Source organism: Melospiza georgiana, chromosome 6, assembly GCF_028018845.1.
Source record: "Melospiza georgiana isolate bMelGeo1 chromosome 6, bMelGeo1.pri, whole genome shotgun sequence".
NCBI lineage: Eukaryota > Metazoa > Chordata > Aves > Passeriformes > Passerellidae > Melospiza > Melospiza georgiana.
The window spans coordinates 19,965,640-19,979,976 of NC_080435.1; the positions used below are offsets into that span (position 1 = coordinate 19,965,640).

At 44.2% G+C, this 14,337-nt stretch overlaps 1 protein-coding gene across 1 annotated transcript; it reads left to right on the forward strand.

Moving 5' to 3' along the window:
• The first annotated feature begins 303 nt into the window (after window positions 1-303).
• WEE1 (WEE1 G2 checkpoint kinase) lies at window positions 304-10,886 on the forward strand. The gene is made up of 11 exons (XM_058026272.1): window positions 304-870; window positions 2,872-3,080; window positions 3,572-3,638; window positions 3,722-3,894; window positions 4,801-4,922; window positions 5,505-5,651; window positions 6,043-6,138; window positions 6,220-6,305; window positions 6,404-6,574; window positions 6,668-6,813; window positions 9,593-10,886. Exons 1-11 carry the CDS (start codon window positions 304-306, stop codon window positions 9,741-9,743), a joined length of 1,935 nt encoding a protein of 644 aa, XP_057882255.1. The 3' UTR covers window positions 9,744-10,886.
• Window positions 10,887-14,337: the final 3,451 nt, after the last annotated feature.

Below are 14,337 nucleotides of genomic sequence, written 5' to 3' on the forward strand. Positions count from 1 at the left end.
GGGCGGACACGTCCGCGCGGCCGCCTCGGGGCGGGGCCCCGGCCCGGCCCCGCCCCCCCGCTCGCGCCAAAGCGGCCCGTGACGCGACAGCCCGCGGCCCCGCCCCCGCGCGCCGTGTTTTCAAACCCGGTGGGCGGGCGCGATTGGCCGGCGTGCGCGGCACGTGACCAACGGTCGCGGGAAAGCCGCGGAGTCCGAACGGCGCGCGGCGGGACCGTTCGTGGGCAGCGCGAGCCGAACCGGCACCGCACGCGGGCGGAGCGCGGGCAGCGCAGCGGGAGCGGCACGGGCGGAGCGGCCGCCATGAGCTTCCTCAGCCTGCAGCGGGCGGCGCCGCCGCGGCGCGTCTCGGCCCGGCGGGCGGCGGCCCCGATCCGGCAGAAGCTGCTGTTCTTGAGCGGCCACAGCGACTGCGAGGAGGAGGAGGAAGAGGAGGAGGAGGAAGGCTGCGGCAGCAGCAGCGCCAACAGCACCGGCGAGGACTCGGCGTTCCAGGAGGCGGACTCGCCGCTCTCGGCCGCGCGCACCCCGGCGCGGAGCGACCCGCCCCTGCTGGAGGAGGAGGAGGAGGAGGAGATGGAGCCGGCGGCGGCGCCGCTGCCGGACGAGGGGGACTCGTGGGAGGAGGAAGGCTTCGGCTCGTCGCCGGTCAAGTCGCCCGGAGCCTATTTCCTGCTCGACTCGCCCTCGCCGCTGGCCCCGCACAAGGGCCGGCGGTGCTGCGAGCGCTCCCCGCCGCACCCGGCGGCCGGCGGGTACCGGGGGGCGCGGGGCGAGGAGCCCGGCTCGCCGCTGCCCGACTACCCGGGCACGCCGCCGCACAAGACCCTGCGCAAGCTGCGCCTGTTCGACACGCCGCACACGCCCAAGGTGAGCCGGGCTAGTCCGTTATGTAACGGCGGGGGCGCCGCTCGGGACCGCGCCGGGGGCTCCGGACGGGACGGGGCGGGACCGGGCGGCGCCGCCTCCCGACGGGACACGGGGCGAGCCGCTTACTTAGGTGTTAGTCATATAGAAACAAAAAAGTTTCCCGAGTTTGGCAGTGTTTTGTGGAAAGTGTTTGAAAAGTGCGAGTGCGAGCGTGGAGTGTTAAAGCTCCTGGAGTGCGTGCTGGAGCGTGGAGTGGGCGTTGGTTGGTAGGGGTGTAGCCCGAAAGTTAAAGCTCGGCTTGGGGTGTGATCCTGAGCGTGTCTCGGTGAGCTGGCCTGTCCTAGGAGGAGTTTCTTCACAGGAAGGGTGACTGGACATGGGAATGGAATGCCCTGGGAGGTGGTGAGGTCACCGTCCCTGGAGGTGTTTAAGGAAGGATGGACCGATGGCTCTCGGTGCCGTGGGCTGGGTGACACGGCGGGGCTGGGTCATGGGCCGGGCCCGATGATCTCAGAGGCTGCTCCCTTCCGATGGGCGCTGCTGCCATCCCGGCGTGTTGGAGCGCTCCTGCCGTGCGCCAGCGCTGCTTCAGCCTCTGCACTCCTCCTGCATCGAACGTGAAACACTTCGGTGCTCGGAAACTGGGAGAGTCCAAAGTTTAGAGGGAAACATGGGTAGCAGCTCTTAACTCTGTCAATAGCAGACTTTTGGAAGGCATTTCAACTTTTGAACTCGACGCTGTGTAAAATCCCGTATAGTGAATTTAAATCAAGTGATAATTGGCTTCCTTTCTTCATTACTTTTCATATAGCCCTTTAGAAGTAATCCTGGGATAATCCCCGGGGATAATCTCCCAGGGGTCTATAGGCTATAGATGGAAAACAACTGACTTAAGGTGTGAGGAAGGCTTCCTTCTTAATTGGTTTTCTACAGCTTCCATCTCCAGTGAGGGTTCTCTGGTGAAGATCAGTGGTACAAGTTTGTAAAAGGTGAAATTGGTGGTGATTTTACACCTTGTCAGAGGCAGACACTTCAGAGCTGCAAAAGTTTTGTGGAATATGATACTAGAAACAAGTTTTTAACACAGCAGTTCAGTGGGGTTCTTAAATTAGGTGGCCACATTCTACATAGGTCATCTTTGGAAGAATCAGGTGGTTCAGGTATCCAGTGGAAGTACAGAAGTGTGTCCTGAGAAGCACAGGTCTTCATCTAGGGCAGATTTCAGGATTGCAGTTGACATTCCCATGTACTGAGTGTGCTTCCCTGTGGTGGTTTAGGCTTTAGTCCTGTCAAGCCTTTATTTTGTTGTTAGGATAAGGTGATGCTCCTGCTTGTGATCCAGTCATCCCTGCATCCTCACCAGGATGAAGGAGACTCAGGTGCAGGGGAGAGGTTTTGTTATGTGCCTGGAAGATGCCTGGTCTGGCAAGTTACCACCCAGAAGATGAGTTTTGGATATTTAACTGACTGTGCAGCCATGCTGCCAATTCTTGAAACGATTTTTGTAGGCTCAGAAGATGCATCAGTGCATCAATATTAAATGTTGCATTTGCCATTTAAGATTGTCACTTAAATTTGTAGAAATCAAAGATCATTTCATGTCTGATCTAGCTTCCACATTATGCACGTGCAAATCATAGTGATACAGTACAGGATTGTCCTTGAGTTTCATCTGTGTTCATTTAATGGACAAAGATTTGTCCAAGAAGTTTAGGTGATTAAATGATTAAAGACAGAAAAAGGTTACTTTCATCATCAGCTTTGCTGTCTTTTAATTTTAATATTTGTTTGCTTGAACTGTTTCTGTGTAGAGTAGAAAGCCTTATGGTTTCTTAGGCTTTTTGATGGAAATGCAGGTATTTAAACAACTGATGCTAACTTTAATTAGGCAATAGTGTAATGATGGCTTCAGGCATGACCTGACTGTTTAATGTCTAAGGCAATGTCAAGGTTACGAATGACTAAAAATATTTTGGTTTTGTTTCTTTATTTTAAATACAGAGTTTGCTTTCTAAAGCACAAGGTTTAGGCTCCAGCTCAGTCAAACTTCGAGGGGGCTCGCTGTTTATGAATGTTGGGAAATCAGAGAAGCAAGAAGAAGATTTTAGACAAACACCTCATGTGAACATCAATCCCTTCACTCCTGACTCCATGTTCCTTCACAACTCTGATGGCAAATGTCGGAGGAGGAAGAGGATACACTGGAATGAGTGAGTGACTTGTAGCTTCCTTTGTTAAACTTGTATTTAGAGCTACTTTTGACTGCAAAGATTTTGCTACAAATTGCTTCTAAGAATGTATTTTTGCTTGCAGGTTGTTAGTAATGTATAATACAGCTCTTAAAGGATGTGCTTCAAGGGGCATGATAGCATGAAATAATCATTTAGCATTAGATCTTTTGATTACTGTGCAGAGAGAATAGACTAGGCTCTGTGCTGGTCTTTTTCCCCTCACACAATGGGCCATGCACAGTCTTTTATTCAGGAGGGGAAAAAATGCATTAAATACAAGTGTGAAACATGAAGAAAGAAATGACAAAGATATTAGCATGACAATTTTATGAGTTTGTGTTTACAGATGTCTAGTGTTCAATTAGTTAACTAAAGTTAGATAGGAAAACTAGATCTCAGAAAAATTCAACAGCTTCTGGGCTTCAGTTCTAAGTTTACTTAAACCATGTTATTTCTGGTGTGAATTTCAGCTCTTGTGGGGAGGACATGGAACCAAGTGATGGAGAGCCTGAAGAGGAAACCATGAGACCTGCTAAGGTATTTCATCTTTAAACCTTGATACTAATTTCAGCAGTTTGTGTATTGTCAGACCTAAATATTTTCCTTGGTAATCTTTGCAGAGGATAACAATAACAGAAAGTAACATGAAGTCACGGTATGCAACCGAATTCCATGAACTGGAGAAAATTGGGTCTGGTGAATTTGGCTCTGTGTTTAAGTGTGTGAAGAGGCTGGATGGCTGCATCTATGCAATCAAACGATCCAAGAAACCCCTGGCTGGCTCAGTGGATGAGTGAGTACTTCCTGCTCTTAAAACTTAAGAGTCTTCTCTTGGTGTTTCTTCTTGGCTCTTTGTGTTGGTGTCTAGAGAAGGCATTTAAGAGGACAGTACAAAATGAACACGAATTAAATGTAAAAGAGATACAATTTTGAAGCCACTTGATTTTTTTCTTCCCCACCCACTCCCCAGGTACTGTGCAGTACTGGGGAGAAAAGGCTGATTGGCCTCTCTCCTGCCAGATGTTTGTCCCAGTGTTCTGTGTGGAAACAGACTGCTCTCAAAGTGAGAATAACCCTTGCTTGCAAAGGTCATCTTTGAGAGATGGAAGGAGGGCACTATTTCCAACTGAGTCCTCATCCTTGTCAGCTTGAAGTGGCATGTAGATAAGTTAAGTCAGTTGGAGGGTATTTTTTGGCATTTGTGAATGAGCCTGTGATTCAGGACTTTCCCCCACACTTCAGTGTGGGGAATAGTTGTTTGAATAGTTTATAAGTATTTGAACACACAATAGTGTGTTCAGATAGTTATAATATAAACCTCCTAAGTCTGAGTTGCACAAAATTGCATACCAGATTTACAATCTAGTGAATGTTGAGTTCAGTCAAACCCTTGGCTTATGAACACTTTTATTTTTTGCCTAGAACTTTAGTCTTGCATCTTAAAGTTTGCTATTCCTACTGGTTGGCAAGTATGTAATGGAAGTGTGGCTCTCACACCAAACTATTGTTTTGATGTTCCATAGATTAAGTCTTTTAATATAATGTAAATTATTTTAACTGTTTGGACATAAGTACAAATCCAGCTTAGGGTGCCACAGAATTGAATAGGAAGATTTTAATTAGAAATACCTACTGTAATAAGAAATGGTACTAATTTCACTTCACAATACTCACATGTGCTGTTTTTTGTGACTAACAGGCAGAATGCTTTAAGAGAGGTCTATGCACATGCCGTTCTGGGACAGCATTCCCATGTCGTGAGGTACTACTCTGCATGGGCAGAAGATGATCACATGCTTATACAGAATGAATATTGCAATGGTAAGTAAAGAAGACATACAGGTATCTACAAGCTGTTAACAATAGTTAGGAACTGATTACCCTACTCATAGCCCATGCTGTCTTTCTCCCAAGTGACTGGTTTTCCTTTCTGGAAAAGGCTTAGCAGATGGATGAAGCAAAAATGTACAAAGTTGCAGACCGAGTCATGCATGTTCAAGCATACTGGAAGTATGTGAGATGTTTGTGAGCAGAAGAACTTTTCTTTCTTCTGTACAGTAGTACAAGCTGGAATAGAGAAAATTGCTAGAGTTTCCATTAAAAAGGAGATTAAACTTGATTCGGAAGCATTTTGCTATTGTTGATGCCCTGATGGAGATTTGGAAGAGAGAGAGAGCCCTTTTCCTTGTGTTGATATTCTGTTAGTCTGACAACTACAGGAGAAAAGAATTTTATTATATTGTTATATGGCTGAGAAGAGGATACAGCACCATATTTTACACTTACTGTATATTGCCAGCAAGTTCTCTGTGATATATTCACTTAGTTTTGGGAGCTAGTTGTAGTTACATTGTCAGCTGTTTGATGCAAAAGTATAACTTGTTTTTTTTAATGGTTTTCCAGGTGGCAGTTTAGCAGATGCCATAAGTGAAAATTACAGGAATATGCGTTACTTTACTGAACCAGAACTGAAGGACTTGCTGCTTCAAGTGGCTCGAGGTTTAAAGTACATTCATTCGATGTCCCTGGTACACATGGACATCAAACCTAGTAAGTTTGTAACTACTTTACTCTCTATTGACAACTTGCTCAGTTCATTTAATCTGCTGTAGAAAAATGAACAGTTAGCCACACCTTACTAACTGTAAATTCTTCCCTGAAGCTCTGAATAGGAGCACAAAGATGTCAGTTATAAAATTGGCCAGCAGACCTAAACTGTTGAGTTTATCTTGGGTCCTTTTTGTGTAATTGACTCTACTTGCATAACACTTGGCTGCCTTCCCAGCAGAGGGGCCACAGCGAATCAGTTATAGCTTCTCACTCTTTGAACAGGGTTTATATACAAATAAAACTTCTGCATGGCTAAAGGAAACTGTAGTGAAACTAGGTCAAGTACAAATGGTACAGGAATGTTTGTTTTAACAATTCTGCTATTTTTCAGGTAACATTTTCATATCTAGAACATCAATCCCGAGTATAACTCTAGAGGAAGGCGATGATGATGACTGGTCATCTGACAGAGTAATTTTTAAAATAGGTGAGAAAAAACACGCTTGTGTGCAAAAGAATTGCATCATCTCGTTGTCTTCTGAAAATTAACTTTCTTTCCTCCTTGCAGGTGACCTGGGCCATGTAACTCGAGTCTCTAGTCCTCAAGTGGAAGAAGGTGATAGCCGTTTCCTTGCAAATGAAGTCCTACAAGAGGTAACTGTTCTGTTTGTGGGAAGCAATGATGTTAGGCCTGCATGCTGTTTCCTTTAGGGAAAAAATGGTGAATTTATTTTTCCTTTTTTCTTTTGAAGAACTACACTCACTTGCCAAAGGCGGATATCTTTGCTCTCGCTCTGACTGTTGTCTGTGCTGCTGGTGCTGAGCCTCTTCCAACCAACGGGGACCAGTGGCACGAAATCCGGCAAGGAAAGCTGCCCAGGCTGCCACAAGTGCTTTCTCAAGAATTAGTAGACTTACTAAAAGTAAGAACTCCTGTGTACTAGTGGCTCGCTGATAAGTGTGATTTATTGTCTTGCTGGCCTTGACAAGGATGCCTTGTGTTGTTTTTCCCCAAGGTTATGATTAATCCTGATCCTGAGAAAAGGCCTTCGGCTGTGGCCCTGGTGAAGCATTCGGTGCTTCTCTCTGCCGCAAAAAAGAGCGCGGAGCAGCTGCGAATAGAGCTGAACGCTGAAAAATTCAAGAACTCCCTCTTGCAAAAGTAAGTAGGGCCTTGGGGTCCTTAACAGAACTTCATTTCTAACAGGTTCTCACCTGAGAGTGAAGTGATGGTAAAACAGGGGTGTCCTTGTTTGTGGGTGAGATCCACAAATCTGTATGCATGTGCGTACCTGAGAGTGCAAAGTGGGTCGTGGAACTTTAAAAGGAACTTTCGCCACTGAAAGAACTCTTGAACGCTCTAAGGGAATCTCAAAAGCACTGTTAGTATTCAAGGCATACAAAACATTATGGCTTTAAACAGATGTTTCAGGACAGTGCACACTTCTGTGACAGGTATAGCCTAGCTTACATCTGTATGATTTGAGTCTATGTTTTCCTAGGTCATTTGTACATTGAAATGTTGGAAAATGACTTAAATTGCCTGTTTTGAACCTAAATGGAATGGCACATCAGGAATGTTATTGGACTGATTGAATTGTACACAGCAGTGTTACTGGGTCACCAGAGAATCATTTGTATCTAGAGGTCATCTTGTCCTACCCCTTGCTCAAACACTCACTCTGAATTAAAGTTTGGAAAAAGAGATTCCCTTTAGGAAAGTCTGATTTCTGCTTGAATTTCAGGGAAAGAGCAGCCATCTGTCACTTTGACTTCAGTTATCTTTGCATGTGTTATACATAATGGGCAGGCTTTTATGAGGGAATATAGATCACTGATTTATTTTGGAGTGGTATGTCTTGAATGAAGATGTTAATTTCACATTCAGGTTCACTCCATTGTTACCTGCTTATCTTGCCATTGCTAGTCTGACCACAGCCAGATGTACTGGATTAGCTGGTTATCTTCATAATATTATGAATTACATTGAAAGAATAATCAGACAATTTGTGCAGGTTGCTAAAGGGCAGATTTGCTGAGGTAAGTTGCTTGTGTAGATTAAGACAACATCTTTTTGCACCTCTTGAAAAAGAAAAATGGCAAAGCTAGTGTTTTGTGAAGATCCCTTCTAGCCTGGCAACAAGGATACATCCTTGTAAATCTAAGAATGATTTTAAAACAACACTTAGCCGCAGTAATTTTTACTGTTGTGTGGCATAGTGCTCCATAAAATACTTCAGGTAGTTTGGGGGGACAGGGTTTTTTCTGTTGAGTTTGTTTTTTCTTAAATTTCGGCATTTGAACCATTTAAAATACCACTTTAGTGTGTAAGTCATCTTCAGTGAAAAAAATCCTTTTAAGGCAACTCAGCTTTTCTACTGTGTTGTCCTCTTCAGAGGAAGGAAGAATTCAAGATTTCTAGGCAAGAACTCAAGACTTCTAGGGAAGAGTGGAAGGATATTGTAAAACTAAATTTCCTGGTAAAGTGGTGTGGTGGTTGGGCAAGCACACGAGTGTGTATTTGTTCACAAGGAAGAGGACTGAAAATTGGTTGCATTCTCTTCCAGTGAACTGGCACAGTGATAAATGTGGGGGTGATTATATGGGGCACAGGTGTTAACTCTGGCTTACAAGAATGGGAATTGCTTATTAAAGTAAAACATGTAGCTTAAAACTGAATACACCACCAATGTGCAGCAAGCTTGTAACATTTCATTTTGCTTTGCAGCCAGGTGTGAAGTGAGATTACAAATACTCATGGTAGAGAAAGTTCTTTAATGGATAGTTTGAGATTGTGGGAGGGAGAGAGTATGGGGGAAGGCTGAGGTTTAGCCATATGTCAGTATTTGAAGAAAGGAGAAAAGCAGCGTATGGGGGAAATGTTTATAAAGATAGCTGTGCTCTTTTGTTGGACTACTTTATAACTTTATCCTGAGTTAGATTTAACTTTGTCCTCAGGCTGGGTATTGGTAATTCTCTGAAACAGAGCAGCTAGCAGAATCTTGCACAGGGGCAATGGCCTGTGCTGCCTTCAGTGACTCTGCCTTGCAGGCTCCCATTTTTGTTAGGCAAAAAATGTGGAGGTGGTGATCAGCTTTTGATGTGGGTATGCAAAAGGAAAAGGATGCTTCCTGAACTGTGTGTTGTCAGTTACACACATCTGTGTTCATCTAAGTGTCTGACTCCCACAGAAGTTCAGGTGTGGCTGAATTTGCTTCCTTTGGGCAAGCCTTGGTAATGAACTCTGACTTAACACGAGCCTTGTGCCAGGAGGTAAAAGTGTGATGGTGTTCACAGGGGTCTGAGGATGAGGGAAGAGACGAGGATCTGACTCCATGTTTCAGAAGGCTTGATTTATTATTTTATTATATATATTATACTAAAACTATACTAAAAGAATAGAAGAAAGGATTTCATCAGAAGGCTAGCTAAGAATAGAAAAAGAAGGAATGAATAACAAAGGCTTGTGTTTCAGACAGAGTCCAAGCCAGCTGAGTGTGATTGGCCATTAATTAGAAACAACTCTATGGGACCAATCACAGGTCTACCTGTTGCATTCCACAGCAGCAGATAATCATTGTTTACGTTTTGTTCCTGAGGCTTCTCAGGAGAAAAAAATCTTAAAAAATATATTTTTCATAAAAGATGTCTGTGACAAAAGCACCCTCCTGTGTCCTGGTAATTGAAGTGCTGAGCTGCTTGCAGCAGGCTAGATTTCAGAATCTGAGTTGTGTGAATTTTTCATTTCCTTCCCTTGCTTTTCAAAAGAAAGAAATCTGTACAAGTAATGAGCATGCCACCTCTGCCGTCTGGCTGGAAACAGGGGGATGTGAATCATAACGCTGTCAGTATGACCTAAACCTGACCCAGAGTTGTGGATGGTGACTGCTGTATCTGTGTTGCTGTCTGTGGCTGTGCTGAGCCGTGTCCCTGTGTTGCAGGGAGCTGAAGAAGGCGCAGCTGGCCAAGGCGGCGGCCGAGGAGCGCGCGCTGTTCACGGACAGGATGGCCACGCGCTCGGCGACGCAGAGCCGCCCGTCGCGCCTCATCGGCAAGAAGATGAACCGCTCGCTGAGCCTCACCATCTACTGACCCACCACAGCCAGGAACTGGGGGAGCCTTCAGCTCCTCTTCCTTGTCCTGTAGGCAGTATCACCAGTTTGACAGCTCTTGCTTCTGGTTTTTACTCATACCCTATGGCTGGTTCTGCATTCACCATCGGGGCTGATGGACTCGGTTACTCTCCTGGATGTTGCTCCATAAGCCTTCGGTTACACTGTTAGATGTTATGTTGTCCCAGGGTTAACCACTATAGTGGTGTGCTGCTTTGTAGTGTTACAGCATTGTAATAAGAAGCAATATCCCTAATCTTTTAAGAAGGAGGGAGGAGGCCTTACTTTGATAGTTAATTTTTTTTTTTTTGGAGCAGAGGGGGAATAAATTTTAAAAGACAGGCTTTAAGGCCACCTACAGTCAATGTACCTGATGTCAGGTAGACTTCTGTTGTGAATTTTATTTGTATATTCAACTGGGAGCACTTTGTAGGCATTGCATAAACCACAGCTTAGGAACCTGTGGAATTAAGTGCCATGTGGAACTGCTGCTATTTTTAGTTCAATGTCCTTGCTGTAAACTGTAGCATTAAAACAATCATTCTTGTGTTAATAGGCTTCTTGTTAAAGCAATTACGTGAAACAAATGTAAGCTGCATTTTAGTGAAGGCAGCATTTTTCTCTCAAAGCTAGTGCATTGTGAAAAAATGCACCAATTTAATATTTGGACTCTGTATTAGTATAGTGCAATTGTTAATGTCTTTGCTATTGATGTTTTGTTCTACTTTCTAATAAGGTTCTCTGAATGTTCATATTTTCTTCAGTTGCCCATTCTTGGGCTATTGTATGTTTGGTTTTTTTATGTTGGAATACTTGTAAATAGTTGTTTAGTGTGTTCAGGTTGTTTTTCATTGTTTATGTACATAAGTTTGATCATGCTTATAGTGTACTATACAGAAACTGCAGTCTGGGATGCCAGCAGACACAGCTTAACAATTCAGTTTGAAGTTCCAATATGTGGAACAGAATGTGGCCATGGAACCAATGCTGATGTTGAACTTAGGCTGACAGAAGAACTGTTCTGATTACTGGCTTGTCTCTTCATTCATTTTACTTAAAACAATGTTTCCCTTTTGTGCTCTATTTGTTCTTACTAGTGTTGAATTTGAATATTAAAGTTAAAAGTTCTGTTTAATATTGTGTAACACTTATTTAACTTTGTAGTTACAGAAATAAAATACTGAGTTGGGAATATAGTATGGCAACTCCTGATGAGATCTGCTTCCCACTCATGCCTGATGCTTGTGACTCCCTCTCCTGAGAGTGGGACTGAGTGAGATAAGAGACTTGCTGATAGTTAGGAGAGAAGGCTCCTACTCCCTGGGTTTGTTAGTGCTCATAGCAGTCTGTCTGTGCAGCCTCAGGAGTGGTATTGCATTGGCAAAGATGAAACCCCTGGAAGAAGTGGAACCCATGACTGATGGTGGAGGAATAGAAACTGTGTGAAGGAATAGCTGGGTCTGAGGTAAGGGAAACATGCAGGAACTGATGAGAATAGGAAGAGAGCTGCTGATTTAGAAGTTGGGAAGAAAACAGTGGGAGGAGTTGGAATATTTCAGTGATGGCATGTTCTGTGGCATGGAGGCAAGTGTAAAGAAGAGACACAGTAAACAAAGGCTTAACAGATCAGTCCGTTGCGGAAGTTTTTACCTTGTGTTAGAGCCACAGGTGACTCACAGAAGCTGTGCCTGAATTCTATAGGCTCAGAAAATTCAGCTTTGTAGTTAGCAGAAAATAAGAGTTCTCAGTTCTAGTCATATGACAGTGAAATTCAGAGTATTGGTTTAAGGGATATGAATACTGGTATTTTACTGATAACTGAAAAATTACTACATTGAAATACCTTTAGGTTTTTACTTTATAAGATAGCCCTGTCTTGTTTGTGAGAGAATTTAAACTATATGGGTTTGTTGCAGTATTTTAATGTTCATTAAGTGAGACCTTTAAGCATACTTCTAAACAGTCAGAAATTCCTGTTGGTGGGTTATCAGTGAAATTAAGTCTTTTTATCTCTACACTGTAAAAAAATCTGTTATATCTATTATAGTTCTGTGCCCCTTATCACCAATTTTCAGACCTGTAACATCAGTAGAGGCATTACTGTGCAAACAAGCTGTGCTCGTGGCTGGGTGAAGAATGGCCTGGATTGCTGGGCCCAGGGAGGTGGTGGATGGAGCTGCTGGAGGCCAGCCACCAGTGATGCTCCTCAACGTCACTTTTCATCGATCTGGGTGAGAGGACTGAAAGCTCCCTCAGTTTGTAGATGACACCAAGTTGTGCAGGAATGATGATCTGAGGGAGGGATGAAGGCTCAGCAGAGGGATCTGGACAGGCTGGATCGATGGGCTGAGGACAGCTGCAGGAGGTTCAGCAAGGCCAAGTGCCAGATCCTCTCCCTGGGCCACAACAACCCCAGGCAGTGCTGCGGGTGGGGGAGGAGTGGCTGGAAAACTGCGCAGTGCAAAAGGACCTGGGGGTGCTCTTTAACAGCAGATGAGCACTAGATCAGAGTGTGCCCAGGTGGCCAAGGCAGCCAGTGGCATCCTGGCCTGGATCAGCAATGGTGTGCCCAGCAGGAGCAGGGCAGGGATTGTCCCCTGTGCTGGGCCCTGGTGAGGCCACACCTCGAGTCTGTGTCCTGTTCTGGGCCCCTCACTGCAAGACAGACATTGAGGGATTGGAGAGAGTCCAGAGAAGGGAAACAGAGCTGGGGAAGGGTCTGGAGAGTCCTGTGAGAAGCAGCTGAGGGAGCTGGGGGTGTTCAGCCTGGAGAAAAGGAGGATCAGGAGAGACCTTACCACTCTCTACAACTGCCTGAAGAGAAATAATAGCCAGGTGGGGGTCGGCTTCTTTTCCCAAGTAACAAGACATAGGACAAGAGGCAACAGTCTCAGGTTGTGCCAGGGAGGGCTTAGATGGGATTTGAGGAACCATTTCTTCACTGAAACATTTGTCAAGCATTGGAACAGGCTGCCCGGGGAAGTGGTGGTGTCACCACCCCTGGGGTTATTTAAAAGCTGTGTGGATGTGACACTTAGGGACGTGGTTGAGTGGTGGGCTCAGCAGTGCTGGGTTAACGTTGGATTCCATGATCTTAAAGGCATTTTCCACCTAAAAAATTCTGTGGGTCTATTCTAGTGCTGGTCACAGGTTTTGTGTGCCATTGAAGGGGTGCCCTGCTTAAACCATAGAGCTGACATGACTTTAGACATTTTAACTTTTTCCTGTGTGCCAAGGACAGTATTTAAAAAGGCATTTCAGAGTTCTAAAGTAATTTATGGGAGCAGCACAAATCGTGAAATGTTATCTCAAGTTTTCATGAGCCTTTCTGATGCAGGTGGTGAGGCAGTGAATCCTGGCTGCAACAATGGCTGGTAGGAAGGAGCAGAGAATTTGGGAAGTGTGTGTTAAAGCTTCCCATGAAAATTCCCAGCATGCAGTGATTCATGATTCAGATGTTTACTGAGTAAGAAGTGATATCTATTTTTACTGACATTGAAGGGGGTTTCTTTTTTTTAATAGGAACAATCTTACAGTAATTTTGGCAGCTTACAAATTAGTGCAAAAAGAAGACTTGGGGCAAACTTATCTGTAGTTGAGCAGGTGGAAGGAGGAGCTTCTCACCTCTCACAAAAATGTAGAACTGGGTATTACCTGAGATTCAACCAAGCATGGTGTAACAGGATGAGCTTCAGCACTTGGAGAGGAAAACTGTAGCTGAATCTAAGAAGCATGCATTAGAGTTGGGTGGCAAACATGTTCTTCAAAATAGCCATATTTAATATTTAACCAATTTCTCCTGAATTCATCGAGCTTAAATTTCCCAAGTTTAACTATTTGATCAGACTACACGACTTCATGAAGAACTCACAGTGAATGTAAAAATACTTGAAAGCAGGTATTTCATACCCCCAGGTCCTCTAGACATTTGTCTGCTCTCTCTGTCTTCTCCATCTTCTAATGATGCATTACTGGACAACACCTCCTGCTTGGTCTTTCTCAGTCTTTCTGCATCTTCTGACCAAAATGTGAGTGGTGTGAAGGACTAAAGCTTCTACAGACTCAGTTTCCTGTAAAGACACAACACCATTTAACACAGAAAAATTAATGTCAGGTATCAAGGACTGATTCACTGTTTGGATAATTCATCTTGCAATTCAAACCTTTCCATTGTCTGTAGAAATATTGATGGGTTTGCGGGCTAAATAATTGAATTGAATCATAAATGGTATACTTTAAAAAATATTTAATCACATCTGGTGTTCAAATACTACATGAAATTCTGTTTATGCCATTACTGTCAAAATACAATTGGAGGTCATTTTTGTATGTTGTTTTGTTTTGGTTTTGGGAAGATATCCCCATACAGCAGTTGTCTAGGGTTTTTTTATAGTTTTTGTTGGGTTCATTTTTCAGTTTCCAAGTATCCTGTTGCCCTATTAGCTGGAATGGATCTGAATCACTATAATGTAGAACCTGAAATCTTCCTGTCAAGTTGGCTTATTTTGGAAGTCACAGACAAGTTTTACCTCCACTTAGAAATGGAGTTAGGCACTGCTTGTATATTCCAAATC

Coding starts and splice junctions, on each gene's coding strand:
- WEE1 (XM_058026272.1), top strand. CDS start 304: ATGAGCTTCCTCAGCCTGCAGCGGGCGGCGCCGCCGCGGCGCGTCTCG. Junction 6,306..6,403: donor CAAATGAAGTCCTACAAGAG/GTAACTGTTCTG, acceptor TTTCTTTTGAAG/AACTACACTCACTTGCCAAA. Junction 6,575..6,667: donor AATTAGTAGACTTACTAAAA/GTAAGAACTCCT, acceptor TTTTTCCCCAAG/GTTATGATTAATCCTGATCC.